We start from the raw sequence: 13,019 nt of genomic DNA, 5'->3' as shown, positions 1-13,019 counted from the left end.
ATTGCGACGTTGATGCCATTCCACCCATTGCCATCGTTCATTGTCCAAGTACATGGTCCCCACCCCAAGCTTAGTCCAATCATCTTGGAGACGATTCAATTTGAAATACTGGTCCATTTGTGCTAGCCATGCGGACAGGTGAGAACCGTCAAATTTTTGCATATCCAACTTGGGAGGTCGCTGACTGGGTGGTGAATGGGTGTGCCAGACGTGAGGAGAGTGGCTAGACTCACCCTCACGGTGTTCATGGTCATTATACGGTTCCTCGAGAGCTGGCTCCTTACCCTTATTGAGTGCTGCCGTACCTGGCTAGTTAATCCGCTAATCATAGTTTTGAGCTCGTTCATATCTGTTTCCAGTTTGTCTAGCCTTTCATTGGCCATTGCTTGAGCTCTAGTTTCTACCATACACCAACTTGATGAAAAATTGGGACCGCCAAATTTTTTTTTTTTTTTCTAATAAATTGAATGGTACCACCATGCTCAGCTCGTCGTCCTGATGCTGATGGGATAGATCACAAATAAGCGCTCCGGAAGATTTCAGACTTTTTTTTTTTTTGGAAAACTCCTAACGGAGTTTTACTCCTCCTTGATCAATACTGCAGTCACCAAATCCTCAAAATGTCAATGCCGCCAAAAGTCCTGCGAAAATTATGTCCAGGTACAAGAACCCTTCACAACTACTCCGATCTGGTGGATCTGAGAGATTTGAATGGTGGAACAACTGCTGCTGCTGATCTGATGGAGCTACGGGACTGATGTCTGCTGCTGCTGCACTTGCTGATCTAGAATAGATGATGTGTGATCCCCCGATAGAAAGGGAACTATGGTCTTGAGGAGTGTCACGTGCTACAGATCGCAATATACATAAGGGTCTGACAGTAGTACTCAGCCCAATGTTTCAGGGCTCTAACTAAGGAGGATCGACCGTACCCTTAGCCATACAACCCGACTACCCTATCGTACGGGCGAGTAATCTCTCCGAGTGCTGTTCTCGGTGTATTGCAGCCACAAGACGACCAAAGGTTTATCTATGGCGAGGTTTCAAGGGAGCTAGGGGGCTTCCTATATACCCAGAGGGTACGTGGAAGACAGTCCGTGCGCGGCTCTGTCTAATGTGCTACTACTCGAAGGGGTACCCACAGGGGTTACAAGAGAGTCCAACAGACGTGACCACCTCTTGTATTTCCTGCGTGCATGCCTCCCCAAATCCGCAGGTTTATGCGCTTAACGACAGATCCCGAGGTTTAAAGACGCCGGAACACGTCTCTAGCCAAATTTTTTTTTCCTAAATATTGGAGATCCCACCGAGCCCTGGAAAGTGCTCTGATACCACTTGTTATGCTCTTAACCTGCAAAGTAATACCCAAACACAGAATATGCGAAGAAAAGATACCCAGAACACAGAATATGCGAAGAAAAGATACCCAGAACACAGAATAGCAATGATTTTATTATTCAGAGAGAAATGTTCACAGGCCTCTTCGAGGGGGCAACCTCCAATAGAGCAGAGCTCGATTACAAAAACAAGACACGATACTCCTCGCAGGGAGTCTCTATCCTTTATATATGACTCATACATGCAATACCATGGGCCAATACCGTGGGTTTTATTAATACCATCTATCTAATACTACTGCCCATTTGCAACTAACTGTGGTCCCGTCATTAGTTGCGGGTTAACCACTTACAAATATTAATATGGGCTTTATTGACTCTTGACTATGACGTGATCCCATGACATAAATAAGGGGGTTAGGGTGGGACCCTAACACTTAGTGCATGGAGTGCTTTACAAAGATGCATGTGCTTATGCTCGCAAGTGTCTAGTCTGTCAGAGATGTTCCGACAGAAAACGAAGGCCAGCAACCCTGCCGCAGCTCATTGCAGTAGACGATCCATTCTAGCAGTGGCTCTTGGACATCATTGGGGATATTTTCCCACATTTGTCAAAGCAGCACCGCTACATCTTAACTTCTACATATTACTTTACATGGTGGATAGAAGGAGTTCCACTGAAACAAGTGAACGACCAAGAAGTCATCAAATTCCTATAGCAGAACATCATCTCAAGGATTGGCATTCTTGTATCACTTGTTTTTGACAATGCAACGTACTTTTCTTCATTAAAGCTTTATGAATTTTCATTGCAAAATGGTATTGTGTTAAAGAATTAAGATAACTATTACCTACAGGGAAATGGTCTTGTTGAGTCCATGAACAAGAACCTTATTCACATAAAAAAAAATACCATTTAGTCTGAATAATGAAATTAGCGCTTTTCTTTGGTGAATTCTCTATGGGATGACCAAGTCACACCTAAGCCCTCTCTAAACACCTCCCACTACTTCCTAGTATATGAAAAAGAAGTTATCCTCCTACCGAACATTTACTATCCTTCTCTCCAGTTGTCTCAAGAATCCCAAGGCAAGTTGTGTCTATTAGTTCAGTGTATGATGGACAGATTGCATAAGCTACATGAGGAAAGAATGAAAGAAAAATAAAAGTTTACACTTCAGTAGAACTGTATCAAGAGATGGTTTGATAGAAATTCTATAGGGAGTACGAGCTTCAGTGTTGGTGACTTAGTCTTGAAGTGGGATAAACCCCGTGAAGACAAAGGAAAGCACATGAAGTTTTAGTCCCTATGGATGGGCCCATTCACTATTCACAAGAATCTTGTCCAACATACATATCATCTACAATCACTTGACGGGAAGATTGACACTCTCCTTGTTAATGACCAAGAATAAAATTATTATTTTCAATGATATGGGGCCATGCCCTAAACTATGTACGTAGTCCTTTCATTGCTTGCTCTATTCTTTGATTTGTTGTTTTTCTTTTCTTTGTTGTTTTATTTCTTTGTTTTATAAAATATTATTGTCATGCACTATGTTCTGGCTTCTGAATGTGTATTTGGCTGAAGTTTAAAGAGTCTTGTGACACCACAGCAATTGGCCATTCCTATGTTTGTCTTCATCGTGCTTGGTTGTAACTTTTTGCCGATGAAGTTTGACGAAAAATACGATCTGTCTACAAGGAAAATTTTGGTTGAACCATGTCCAGTCTCGGAAACCTCATGCCTATAGTCAGTTTTCTACTCTGTGTGTTCAAGATTATCCAACTAGTAGAAATATAGAAGGGAAAATTTAAATGAGGAAACCTGAATCAAAGGTCTTTACATGATTCTCTGAAGGAAAAACCTCTTCTTCTTTCAATAAGTCAGGATCCCTCTTCCATCCCAAAAATAAATAAGTGCCTATGCACATTCCTCTTTCAAAAATAACAAAGAAGGGAAAGGCTTCCCAGAGAGTTTAAGAAAGCAACTCCACCGGGGTATTGTTTAGGCTTGATGGAAGTGGAAAAATATTTTAGTTCCTGCGTGACTCGGGGGGGGTGTACTATCCAGACCTAGTGGCAGTGGAGAAACACTAGAGATGAAAAAATATACTCCGAAAATATTAAGCTCGTGAGCCAAATTACCCTTCCCGATCTGAAACACTATGATTTAGCTTAATCTTGTGTTGTGTTCAACAAAGTTAGTATTAGGTGAACCATGCCTATCCATGGGGCAAGTGGGGAATCCGAAGTGATCTACACAATGAATCAATACTCCTCGAAAGGGCAAGGCCCTAAACTAAAAATGAACCAAAACAGATAAGTTAGTATTCAACCACTGTGTCACCCAGTGTTGTAGTGGTTGCAACACCCTCCAAAATTTTGGCTTGCATCCCAATTTTGGAGCCTTCCTTGGGTTTTCCTTTGATGGTTTCAAACACTCGAGCTCACCCTATGAGCTCTTGTGAAGTATTTTCATCCTTTTGCTTGTTTGACCAATGGTCGTATTTTGGCATATTGATTTCATTGTCATGCTTGCGATCTTGTTCTGGTGATTTTGGAGGTTTGTATTCGTGTGTTTTGGTTTTCTTCACTATGTAAACATCCATCATACTCACACACAAAGTTGTAAGCATTGTCGTACAAGTGTCATCATAGTCATCTGAAGGTTTATCTCAATAATCGTGCTTGTTGCTCTTAGCTCTAAGACAATCTCACCGAGGTTCATGCTTTGTTATGTTGTCCCGATGGTTATTGTTGTCATGTGTCAGAGTATTCTAAGTGTTTGATCACAAGGTCAAGTCTGTACAAGTTCACAGGCCTCCCACAGTTAGCCATTTTCCTAAAAATCTATCCGACCAGACAACCATCTTACATTGTAGCCTGACTGAGATGTACTATGCATTCTTAGCCCTTAGTGACTATGCTCTACTGCCCAGAACTGCATAGTTCTTGAGATTGTCGTCGAGGTCATCTGTAATGCACAATCCCAAATGTGAGCAGCTTGTCTTCCTCCTAGAACTGCACATAAAACTGCGTCCATGTCCAAATTAAAGTGCACATTTCTCAAGCACAGTCATCAAGCCTCCTTCTTGTCTGCTAGAAGCCTATATTACACTGAGACCTAGGTCTGCACTATTCTCCAAACTTTCACACACATGCCCACCTAGCCCTCTACTCCCTTATTCTACATTGTTCTCCAAAACTGCATAGACATGACCAACTGGCCCTCTTCTTCCTTTTCCTACACCGTTTTCCGAAACTACGAAGACATGCCCAGCTGGCCCTTTGCTGCCTGTCCTGTACTACTCTTAAAAATTGTACGAAACTGCCTAGAAAGTCCCCTGCATCCTTGTCTTGTCTTTCCTCCAAGAACTATGTAGAAGTGCCCCCTCATGGTCCAACCTTGCAACTGCCACTGGTGTCCTTCACTGCGCAATTCTGCCTCCTAGTGGTCACTCCATAGTTTTTCCCGACAATGAAGATTGTGCTCTCGAATTTCCTCACCCCGGCCTAAGCTATGCTCTGTGTTGTCTCAATGACTTGTCCACCCTCCCTGTCACCTGGAACTATGCATTACGTAGTTACTAGGCCCTCTGCCCAGTTTGTCATCTGTCCCGGGCCTGGAACATGAGAACAATGCATCATTCTAGACTAGGATGTTTTGGATTTGGTGACATCCCATCATAAGTGAATTGTAGGAAAGGGTACACTGATAGATCATTTCCATACAATGAACGTGATGAAGAAGAAGTGCACATGCTAGAAGACTTGCTTGTAGTTGGACGATCATACGAAGCATACGAAGCAACAAGCGAAAGGAGCACATGCATTGAACCATCATGCACTACCAAGACCATCAAAGACCCCACAAAGCTAATCCATGCAGAGGAAAATATAAGTCACAGCAAGAGTATATCCATCACTCAATAACACAACAACTTGACATGGACACCATAGTCATGGAGTACATGTTAGCAGTGTCATGTTGAGTTATGTCATGAGTTGTCTTGGCCACATCACCACTATGGGCCATATCTGTTGTAACTAAATGTAATGTAAAGTGAAAGTCCAATGGATGCACACGAGATGTTGAAGAGTCATGTCAATTGAAAATTCATGGGAAGTTGAACAATCATGAGGGTAGTCCAAGAGTCACAAGGGTCAAGCATCATCCTTGGCTATATATACCCCTCCCATTGTATGAGCAGAGACTTTTTAGCTTGGATCCTCTCACGTAACCTTGAGAGTTTGTAGTATGTTCTTTGAGGAGTGACGAGTGTCTCTAGTGTCCTACTACTGGGACTAGTGATATATGGTGTACGTATGTGTCTTGTGATTTTTTGTTAATTCAGGAGCCTATTAATTCCAACACATTTTCACGCATGTTCTGTAGATGTTTGTAGGACTACTCTCTAAATATTGCTAATGCATGTTTTCTTAACTTGTACTAAGATAGTTGAACTACTTTGGTTTTTTTAGTAATTACATTGTTGAAGATGTGTTGTTTTTTTTATCACCATTGTCTCATCCTTGTGGACTACTCTGCAGGAAATTAGACAAGCCTATCTTCTTTGCTGGTTATAGTGATCATCACATCCATGTGGACTACTCTACTGGATGGTGTACATGTTTTCCATTGTACTTTGGTTTTAAAGACTATCGCATCCACTATGGACTACTCCGCTAGATGCTGGGGAAAGCCTTTCTAGCTTGTGTGTGTCTCTCCCTAAGTTGTATTATTACCTCTCATTTAGAGGCTCACTTTACCCTCTCCCTTTATATTAAGATAACCTGGACACAAGTCACATTACACACTCACCAGGCATACTCACCTCGGTTTTTGAAGATACAAGCATAACACTCTCATCTGCTGAACAACAAGAGCTAAGGAATATCTAAGACAATGGAAACTAGACCATCATACTGGACTTCATACTGGGGAGATCCCTTGAATATTGGCGGGTCCAACATTGTCAACATGTCTTCAATAATTCCTTCTGGTTTAATTACAAACATGTCAACTAATTACAAAATCGTGGTAGTTGTTATTAATTCATGTAATCCAAGAAAATCACAAGCTTTCAATGTCATTTTATTAATAATAACTCCCAAATCTAACAAGATATTCATAAAAATGATGCCATTGAATTATACATTGGCTACAAGATTCCTAGGGTATTCATACTTCATAGGGGTTTATTTCCCTAAGATTAAATCAAAGAATTTCCCTATTACATGGATAGTAGGAGGGTCTTTATGCTTCCTTTGGTGCTTCTTAACACACAATTCTTAATAGTCTTTTCATAAATGGGTACAACTTTAATATCTTGTAAGAGAGGAATTTTGACACACATATTTCACATCTCCTTGACTAGGTCAAATTCAGGCTATACTAGTTGTTTTATTAAAGTTAATCTCTATGGAATGGGGGAGAAACAACTGTAACCTTAGTCAAAATCTAGTTTTTAGGTGGTTCAAAAGGTGGTTTTGATAATAGTGGTGAGGATGAGTCCAATCCACCATAGGTTATAGCTGATGAAAATTTTTCAGGATGGGTTTGAGTATGCTCTTTATTACATTTTTCATTCTCTGCTTGCTTATAAGTTATTGGATATTTTTCCTTAAAGAATGTCTGCCCCGATATTAATTGTATTTCACCACATTCCAAAGGGAGAAGACAATAATTAGGGGTATCTAATATTTAAATGAGTTCAATGGGTTTGTTATTCGGGTTGGGATTAGGTTGTATGGGTAATTTTTTTCTCGGCAAAACTAGCTAATCTATTATATTATATACAGGTAAGCATTACATGCAAAAAGATAGGCTACCCAGGTCCGACTGTGGCACCTTGGGTAGCTTTACTTGACTCAAAATTTGCCCTCGCAGGGGCAGCACTTCCAGGTTGTACCAAAACACATGACACAGAGTTGATCCCAGGTAGAAACAAAATGACCCGCGCAGGGGCATCCAACAGAAAAACTCATAACAGACTTTGCCAAGATGCATAACAGACAGACACTTAACATGAACAAGAACTGAAAGTATACAAACATAGAAATTTAGCATAATCCAGATACCAGCCGAGACCCCTAACCTATCCCAGACCTGAGAGAGCAAAATGTAAGCCAGAGAGTGCCTCTGGGAGTTAATCTTCAGGTTTTTCCTCAATAATTCTGCTCCAGCCTTGGCCTTCTGGGATGCCTGCCCACATTGCCATAGGATCCTGCGCGGTGTTCGGCGGCTCCTGCTCTTGAGGTCGGGTAGGGGCTTGCTGAAGCTCCTTCTCTGAATTACCCTCTGCAATTGATGGTTGCAGCACTGGACTTTTCTCCCGATCGCCTTCTGGAAGTATCTCAGCCGGGACCGGTTGTGTTCCTTCTTCATTCTCCTCCGGAACCTTCGTAAAGAGAACTGAGATATGTGCGTTGATGCCAGCATTATCCCGCGAGCTGCCCAGGGTAAAAATGACTGAGCCGAACGCTGGAAGCATGGGCGCTCCTCCATTGGTGCCGCCGGCCTCCAGAAACTGATTGGCTGGGATTGGTGTGGCTCCCGCCCTTCTATAGCAATAGCAGCAGCAGCAATGATGGTGGACATCCGCTGCAGGGGGACGTGAAGACTCACCACGCCCAGAACCTCTCCTACACGGCTGTCTTTCCCGCAATCGCACCATGGTTTCAGCCTCTCCCTCAACTTGCTCCAGAACTGCGCTTGAGGGCCTGTTGTTACTGCGCTCACTGCCAATTGAGTGCAGTCCCCAAATTGACTCGAGGCAGAGCTCAACTGCCCGTAAACCACTCCCAGGACAAGCCTGCAGGAAGCACACCTCGTCCAAATGTATGCCTTCACTCTCAGTATCAATCGCTCCACCTTTTCCTTCAGAAATTTGAGTTGCTTGCTCGGCACTCTGCGCCCAGAACATCAACATTCCTTCCCTCTTAAACCGGTTGACATTCCCTTGGGTTTTGCTCGCATTGAATTCTCTTTGCAGGCTCTCCATCGTTCCCAGCGTCCTCATTAAGGATTCCACCAAGCTTCCCCCGACTTAAAGTCTTGGCGGCGAGGGGCAATAAATCCCTGTGTTCATCACGTGGTGGCACGTGCTGGGCATGTGGCTCACCATGTCTTGGCTCGGTGACACCCGCATCTGGGGAGACGGCCTCTCCTTGGATCAGGCTTTCAGATTCCTGGAGCTGTTGCCTGTTAGGAATTATAGTCATGCTTCCGAACAGAAGGGGGTGTTCGGTCTCGACCCCAATGTTAGCTAGGAGGTCAGCTATTTTGTTGCCTTCTCTTTTAGTGTGTACAAAGGAGATGGCTCTGGTGTTGCTTAGCTTTTGTGCTATGTCATTTAGCCTTGCTTCTAGTCTCCAACTGGGGGCTACTTTCCTCGCTTGCGAGCCGTTCTGTATACGGATGGCCATGTTGATAAGAATCTGGGAGTCGCCTTCTACAATCAGGGGTTGAAGATTGAGATTCCAAGCTTGCTGAAGACCCTGCCAAAGCCCTTCCAGCTCTGCTGAGTTGTTGGTATCCCACCCCATGTTCCCAAAATATATTTGCATAGGAGTGCCTTCATGGTCCCTCAGTATGCCTCCAAATCCAGCTGCCCCTGGATTGCCTTTGGAAGCCCCATCGAAATTCAACTTATATGAGTTTTTAGGGGGGGCTTTCCAATGGCAGATGTCCTTGAAGTTGCTGTTAGGTATGCTATTCTTGAGCGTTTCTTGAGGTAACTGCAGCTGCCAATTGTTTAGAATGTTATGTTCATTATCAGTGGATGGGAGCTCTTCCTTAGTCCAAACTTGAAGCGCCACCGTCTCTTGTATGTTCCTGTGTATCCTGCTCCAGGTTTCTTCAGTAGGAGATCGTTTGTTTTTGAATATGCGTTGATTTCTTTCCTTCCAGACATTCCATAGGACTATCCCCGGGATGATACTCCATAAATGATTAAGGATCTTGCTTTTGTAGGGATGCTTTGGCCATTGTCTTATGGAGTTGATGATGTCGTTTTCCCCTCTGCATCTAATTTGGCATCTGAAACTGACCTTGTCCCAAAGTTGATTGGCTAGAGGACAGGTATCCAAGAGGTGTTGGAGAGTCTCTTCACTTTGAAAGCAGTTATGACAAATTGAGGGGCCATGGAAGTTGCGCTTTCTAAGCTTATCCCATGTGAGAATTTTTTTATGTCCGACCAGCCAGAGAAAGTAGGAGATTTTTGGCCAGGGTCCGATCTCCCATATTTTCCTCCACAAAGGGTCTGGGGGCGTGGGGGAGTTGCATATCACCTTGTAGGCTTCTGAGGTAGAGTAGGATCCCTTGGGTTGGTATCCCCATCTGAGGATATCCCCACCGTTATCCTGCCTAATGCTTCTTTTCCTTAGCTCGATCCTTAGCTCTTCTTCCTTCCGAGCATCTATGTTGTTGAGAATTTGGTTGCTCTGTTTCCATTTTCTAAAACCATACTCCAATTCCGGCGACCAGAATTGGTGAACTTTTTCCTGTTGCTCCTCCTGCCTTTCAGGTATCAAAGAAGGGTGAAGAACATTTTTGAGTTTGGGCATTTGGTTCCAGGCATCAGTCCAAAATCTTGCAGTGCGGCCATCCCTAATTTCCCAGAAGCTATGCTTCTGAATTAACTGATAGTGTTGTTTGGCGGCATTCCATATTAGAGATCCTTTTTCGGTGGGAGTGAATCTGATGAGTTCTTCTTGGGGTCTGTTTCCGGCATATTTGGCCATCCAAATTTTGCCCCAGGGCTTATCTGGGTTAGTGATCCATTGCCACCAGATCTTGGCATTCATAATAGAATTGCTGTACTCAGGGTCCCTTAGCCCAATGCCCCCCTTGTCTTTGGGCAGGCATACATTGGTCCATTTAACCAGGGCCCATTTGCGATTGGTGGCTGAGCTGCTCCATAGAAAATTACGCTGAAGGTTTCTTATGCTTTTTAGTACCCACTTTGGCGCGGCTAGAATAGAGAACAGGTACAGAGGCATTGCCTGCAGGACCGATTTGATGAGAACAACTCGACTGGCTAAGTTAAGAGATCTATATGTCCAGAGGTTGAGACGGTTTTCAAGATTCTCAAGAAGGGAGCGCCACGCGGGTTGCTTAATGGCTGATGCCGTGAGGGGTGCGCCCAGGTATTTGGATGGGAGTGAAGCAGAGGGGAAGCCCAAGATGCGAGTTACAGCAGATTTGACCGAAGGTGGAGTATGAAAGAAGAAAACCTGCGATTTAGAGCAGTTGATATGCGTGCCAGATGCTTCCGAAAAATCCTGGAGGAGGGATTTAAGACGGAGGGCTTCTTGAACAGAGGGATAACCAAAGAGCATAGTGTCATCAACGAACTGCTGATGAGAGGTGGCTGAGGAGTTGTGCACGGAGATGCCTTTGATCTGATGAGAATGGAGGGCTTGTTTAATGTGACGACCTAACCCTTCAGCCATAAGAACAAAGAGAAAGGGGGAAAGGGGATCCCCTTGCCGAATACCTCTGGAGGGTTTGAAGGGGCGGGAGGGAATGCCGTTCACAAGGATTGAAAAATGAGTGGACATTATTAGGCTCATGATCCATCGAACCCAAGAGGAGCAGAAACCAAAAGCTTTTAGCATATGATGTATATAACTCCAACTTAGTTTGTCAAATGCTTTGGAAAGATCTAATTTAAGAAGCATACCTGCTTGCTTTGAGTGCTTGAGGGAGTGAATGATCTCGTGAGTGAGTAGAATACCATCCATAATTTGTCGGCCTTCCACGTACCCTGACTGTTCTGGAGAGATGAGCCCGGGAAGGAGGGGTTTGAGCCGATTTGCTATGACCTTTGATATGACTTTGTAAATGACGTTGCATAAGGCAATTGGCCTGAATTTATCAGGGGTAATGGAATCCTCCTCCTTGGGGATGAGAGTGATGAATGTGGAGTTGAGAGAGGGAAGAAGCCAGCGCATAGCCCTGGATTCTTCAACAATCTGCCAGACTTCCTCCTTTATCATATCCCAGAAAGAGTGAAAAAATGTGGTAGTAAACCCATCTGGGCCAGGGGCTTTACCTTCTTTGAGCTGCGTCATTGCCTCATCCACTTCCTGGGGAAGAATAGGGCGCATTAGGAGTTCATTGTGTTCCTCCGTAATGAGCTTTGGAACATTGCTGGTAATTTTGCTAATGGCCTGTCGTCGATCTTCTCTTTGCTCTTGATGGACCTGTTGAAAGTGATTGAGGAGCACCTCTTCAATTTCCTCATGTGTCTCTACTTTTGCCCCCGATTGGTTTTGGATGAAGGGTATATTGTTATGCATTCTTCGCTGGACTGTAGTTCTGTGGAAGAATTTGGTATTACGTTCCCCCTCCTTCAGCCATCTGACTCTTGACTTTTGCCTCCAGTAGATTTCTTCCTGCTTTCTCCTATCCTCCAGCTGGCTATGGATGAGTCGTTCCTGCTCCAGAGTGGCTTCCGTGTGCCCTTCCGAGATAATCTTTTGGTGGAGAACCTCCAGATCCTGAGTTAACTCTTGCTGCGCCTCAAAGATATTGCCAAAGGTTTCCCTGTTCCATCTTTTGAGGTGACTTTTGAGAAATCTTAACTTCTGCTGGAATTGATACATTTTTGCTCCTTCTGGGGGAATGAACGATGCCCAGGTGGTCTTGACAAAGTCCTTGAAAGTGGGATGCGTAAGCCAGAATCCTTCAAAGCGGAAGGGTCTTTTGATTAAGTTACCTGGTCTTTGCCATTGTAGAGCTATTGGCCAGTGATCCGATCCAGTGTGAGCAAGTATGGCTGCTGAGATGTCTCCTCCTAGGTGGACCGCGTTGTCTGAGAGGAGGAAGCGATCCAGTTTGGAGGCGATTTGATGTTTGCCAGCTCTGCGATTGCTCCAAGTGAAGGTGCCATTACAAAACGACATATCTATGAGAGATGTTGATTGGATAAATTCCTTGAAGCGATTGACTTCAGGTTCCATTCTACTCCTCCCTCCTATCTTCTCTTCAATTTTGGTGATCATGTTGAAGTCCCCAGCAACGATCCACAGTGGATGCCTTCTGTTGTTACTTAGAGCTTCAATCGTGTCAAGGAGAGCTACTTTACTTCCTGTGTCTTGTGGGAAGTAAACATTTGACAAGTTGCCGTGAATATTGGTGCCCAAAATGTGAAAGGTCGCCTGTATAAGGTAGTGTGCTGCATGAAAATCCGAGAGGGATACCGCTTGGGTATTCCAAGCGATTTCCAACCCTCCTGAAGCTCCAGAGGCGTCTACTGCAACTGACCGACATCCAGGCCAGGCTTTTGAGAGAATGCTGCCTAGCGTAGTACTATTACACTTAGTTTCCTGGAGAAAGCACATTTGTGGCTTTTCCTTTTTTATCATGTTTTTTAACATCCTGAGTTTTCCGGGGCTGTTTAGCCCTCTTACATTCCAAGACACCAGCTTCATGATTAACCATTGACAGAGGGCTTGTAGTACTTTGTCAACTTAGCGTATCTGCCTGAGTCCACCAGGATTTTCCCAATCTCTATCGTTCTTTGCAGATCTGTCTTTCTTCCTCTTTTTTTTGTGTCCTTTGGGCGCAGATTTCCATCCCATTGGCTTCCTGGTTGTATCCCGAGTTGGTGCTGATGATAGGCTCGTGAGATGATCACTTCGAGCTTATTAAGTTGGAGCTCTGGAATTGAA

The 13,019-nt window shown here is 44.0% G+C and overlaps 1 protein-coding gene across 1 annotated transcript; it reads right to left on the bottom strand.

Moving 5' to 3' along the window:
- Positions 1-8,282: 8,282 nt before the first annotated feature.
- On the bottom strand, positions 8,283-12,779 carry LOC149232861 (uncharacterized). Its single transcript, XM_089382023.1, has 3 exons — positions 11,838-12,779; positions 9,633-11,549; positions 8,283-9,086 (listed from the first exon to the last, which is right to left on the bottom strand). The coding sequence occupies exons 1-3, from the start codon at positions 12,777-12,779 to the stop codon at positions 8,283-8,285; spliced, it is 3,663 nt and encodes a 1,220-aa protein (XP_089238149.1).
- Positions 12,780-13,019: the final 240 nt, after the last annotated feature.

This window comes from Pinus tabuliformis, chromosome J, assembly GCF_031772625.1.
Source record: "Pinus tabuliformis cultivar Carrire ecotype Pingquan chromosome J, CPIR1, whole genome shotgun sequence".
NCBI classification, from domain to species: Eukaryota; Viridiplantae; Streptophyta; class Pinopsida; order Pinales; family Pinaceae; genus Pinus; species Pinus tabuliformis.
This window is presented reverse-complemented; position numbering and strand designations above follow the sequence as displayed.

What these genes read in the sequence shown, in the direction of transcription:
- LOC149232861 (XM_089382023.1), bottom strand. Translation starts at nt 12,779, where the DNA reads ATGAAGCTGGTGTCTTGGAATGTAAGAGGGCTAAACAGCCCCGGAAAA. An exon ending in AGTTAACTCAGGATCTGGAG is followed by an intron (nt 11,550 to 11,837) that starts GTTCTCCACCAA and finishes CACTTTCAACAG; the next exon opens with GTCCATCAAGAGCAAAGAGA. An exon ending in CTACCTCAGAAGCCTACAAG is followed by an intron (nt 9,087 to 9,632) that starts GTGATATGCAAC and finishes AACAATTGGCAG; the next exon opens with CTGCAGTTACCTCAAGAAAC.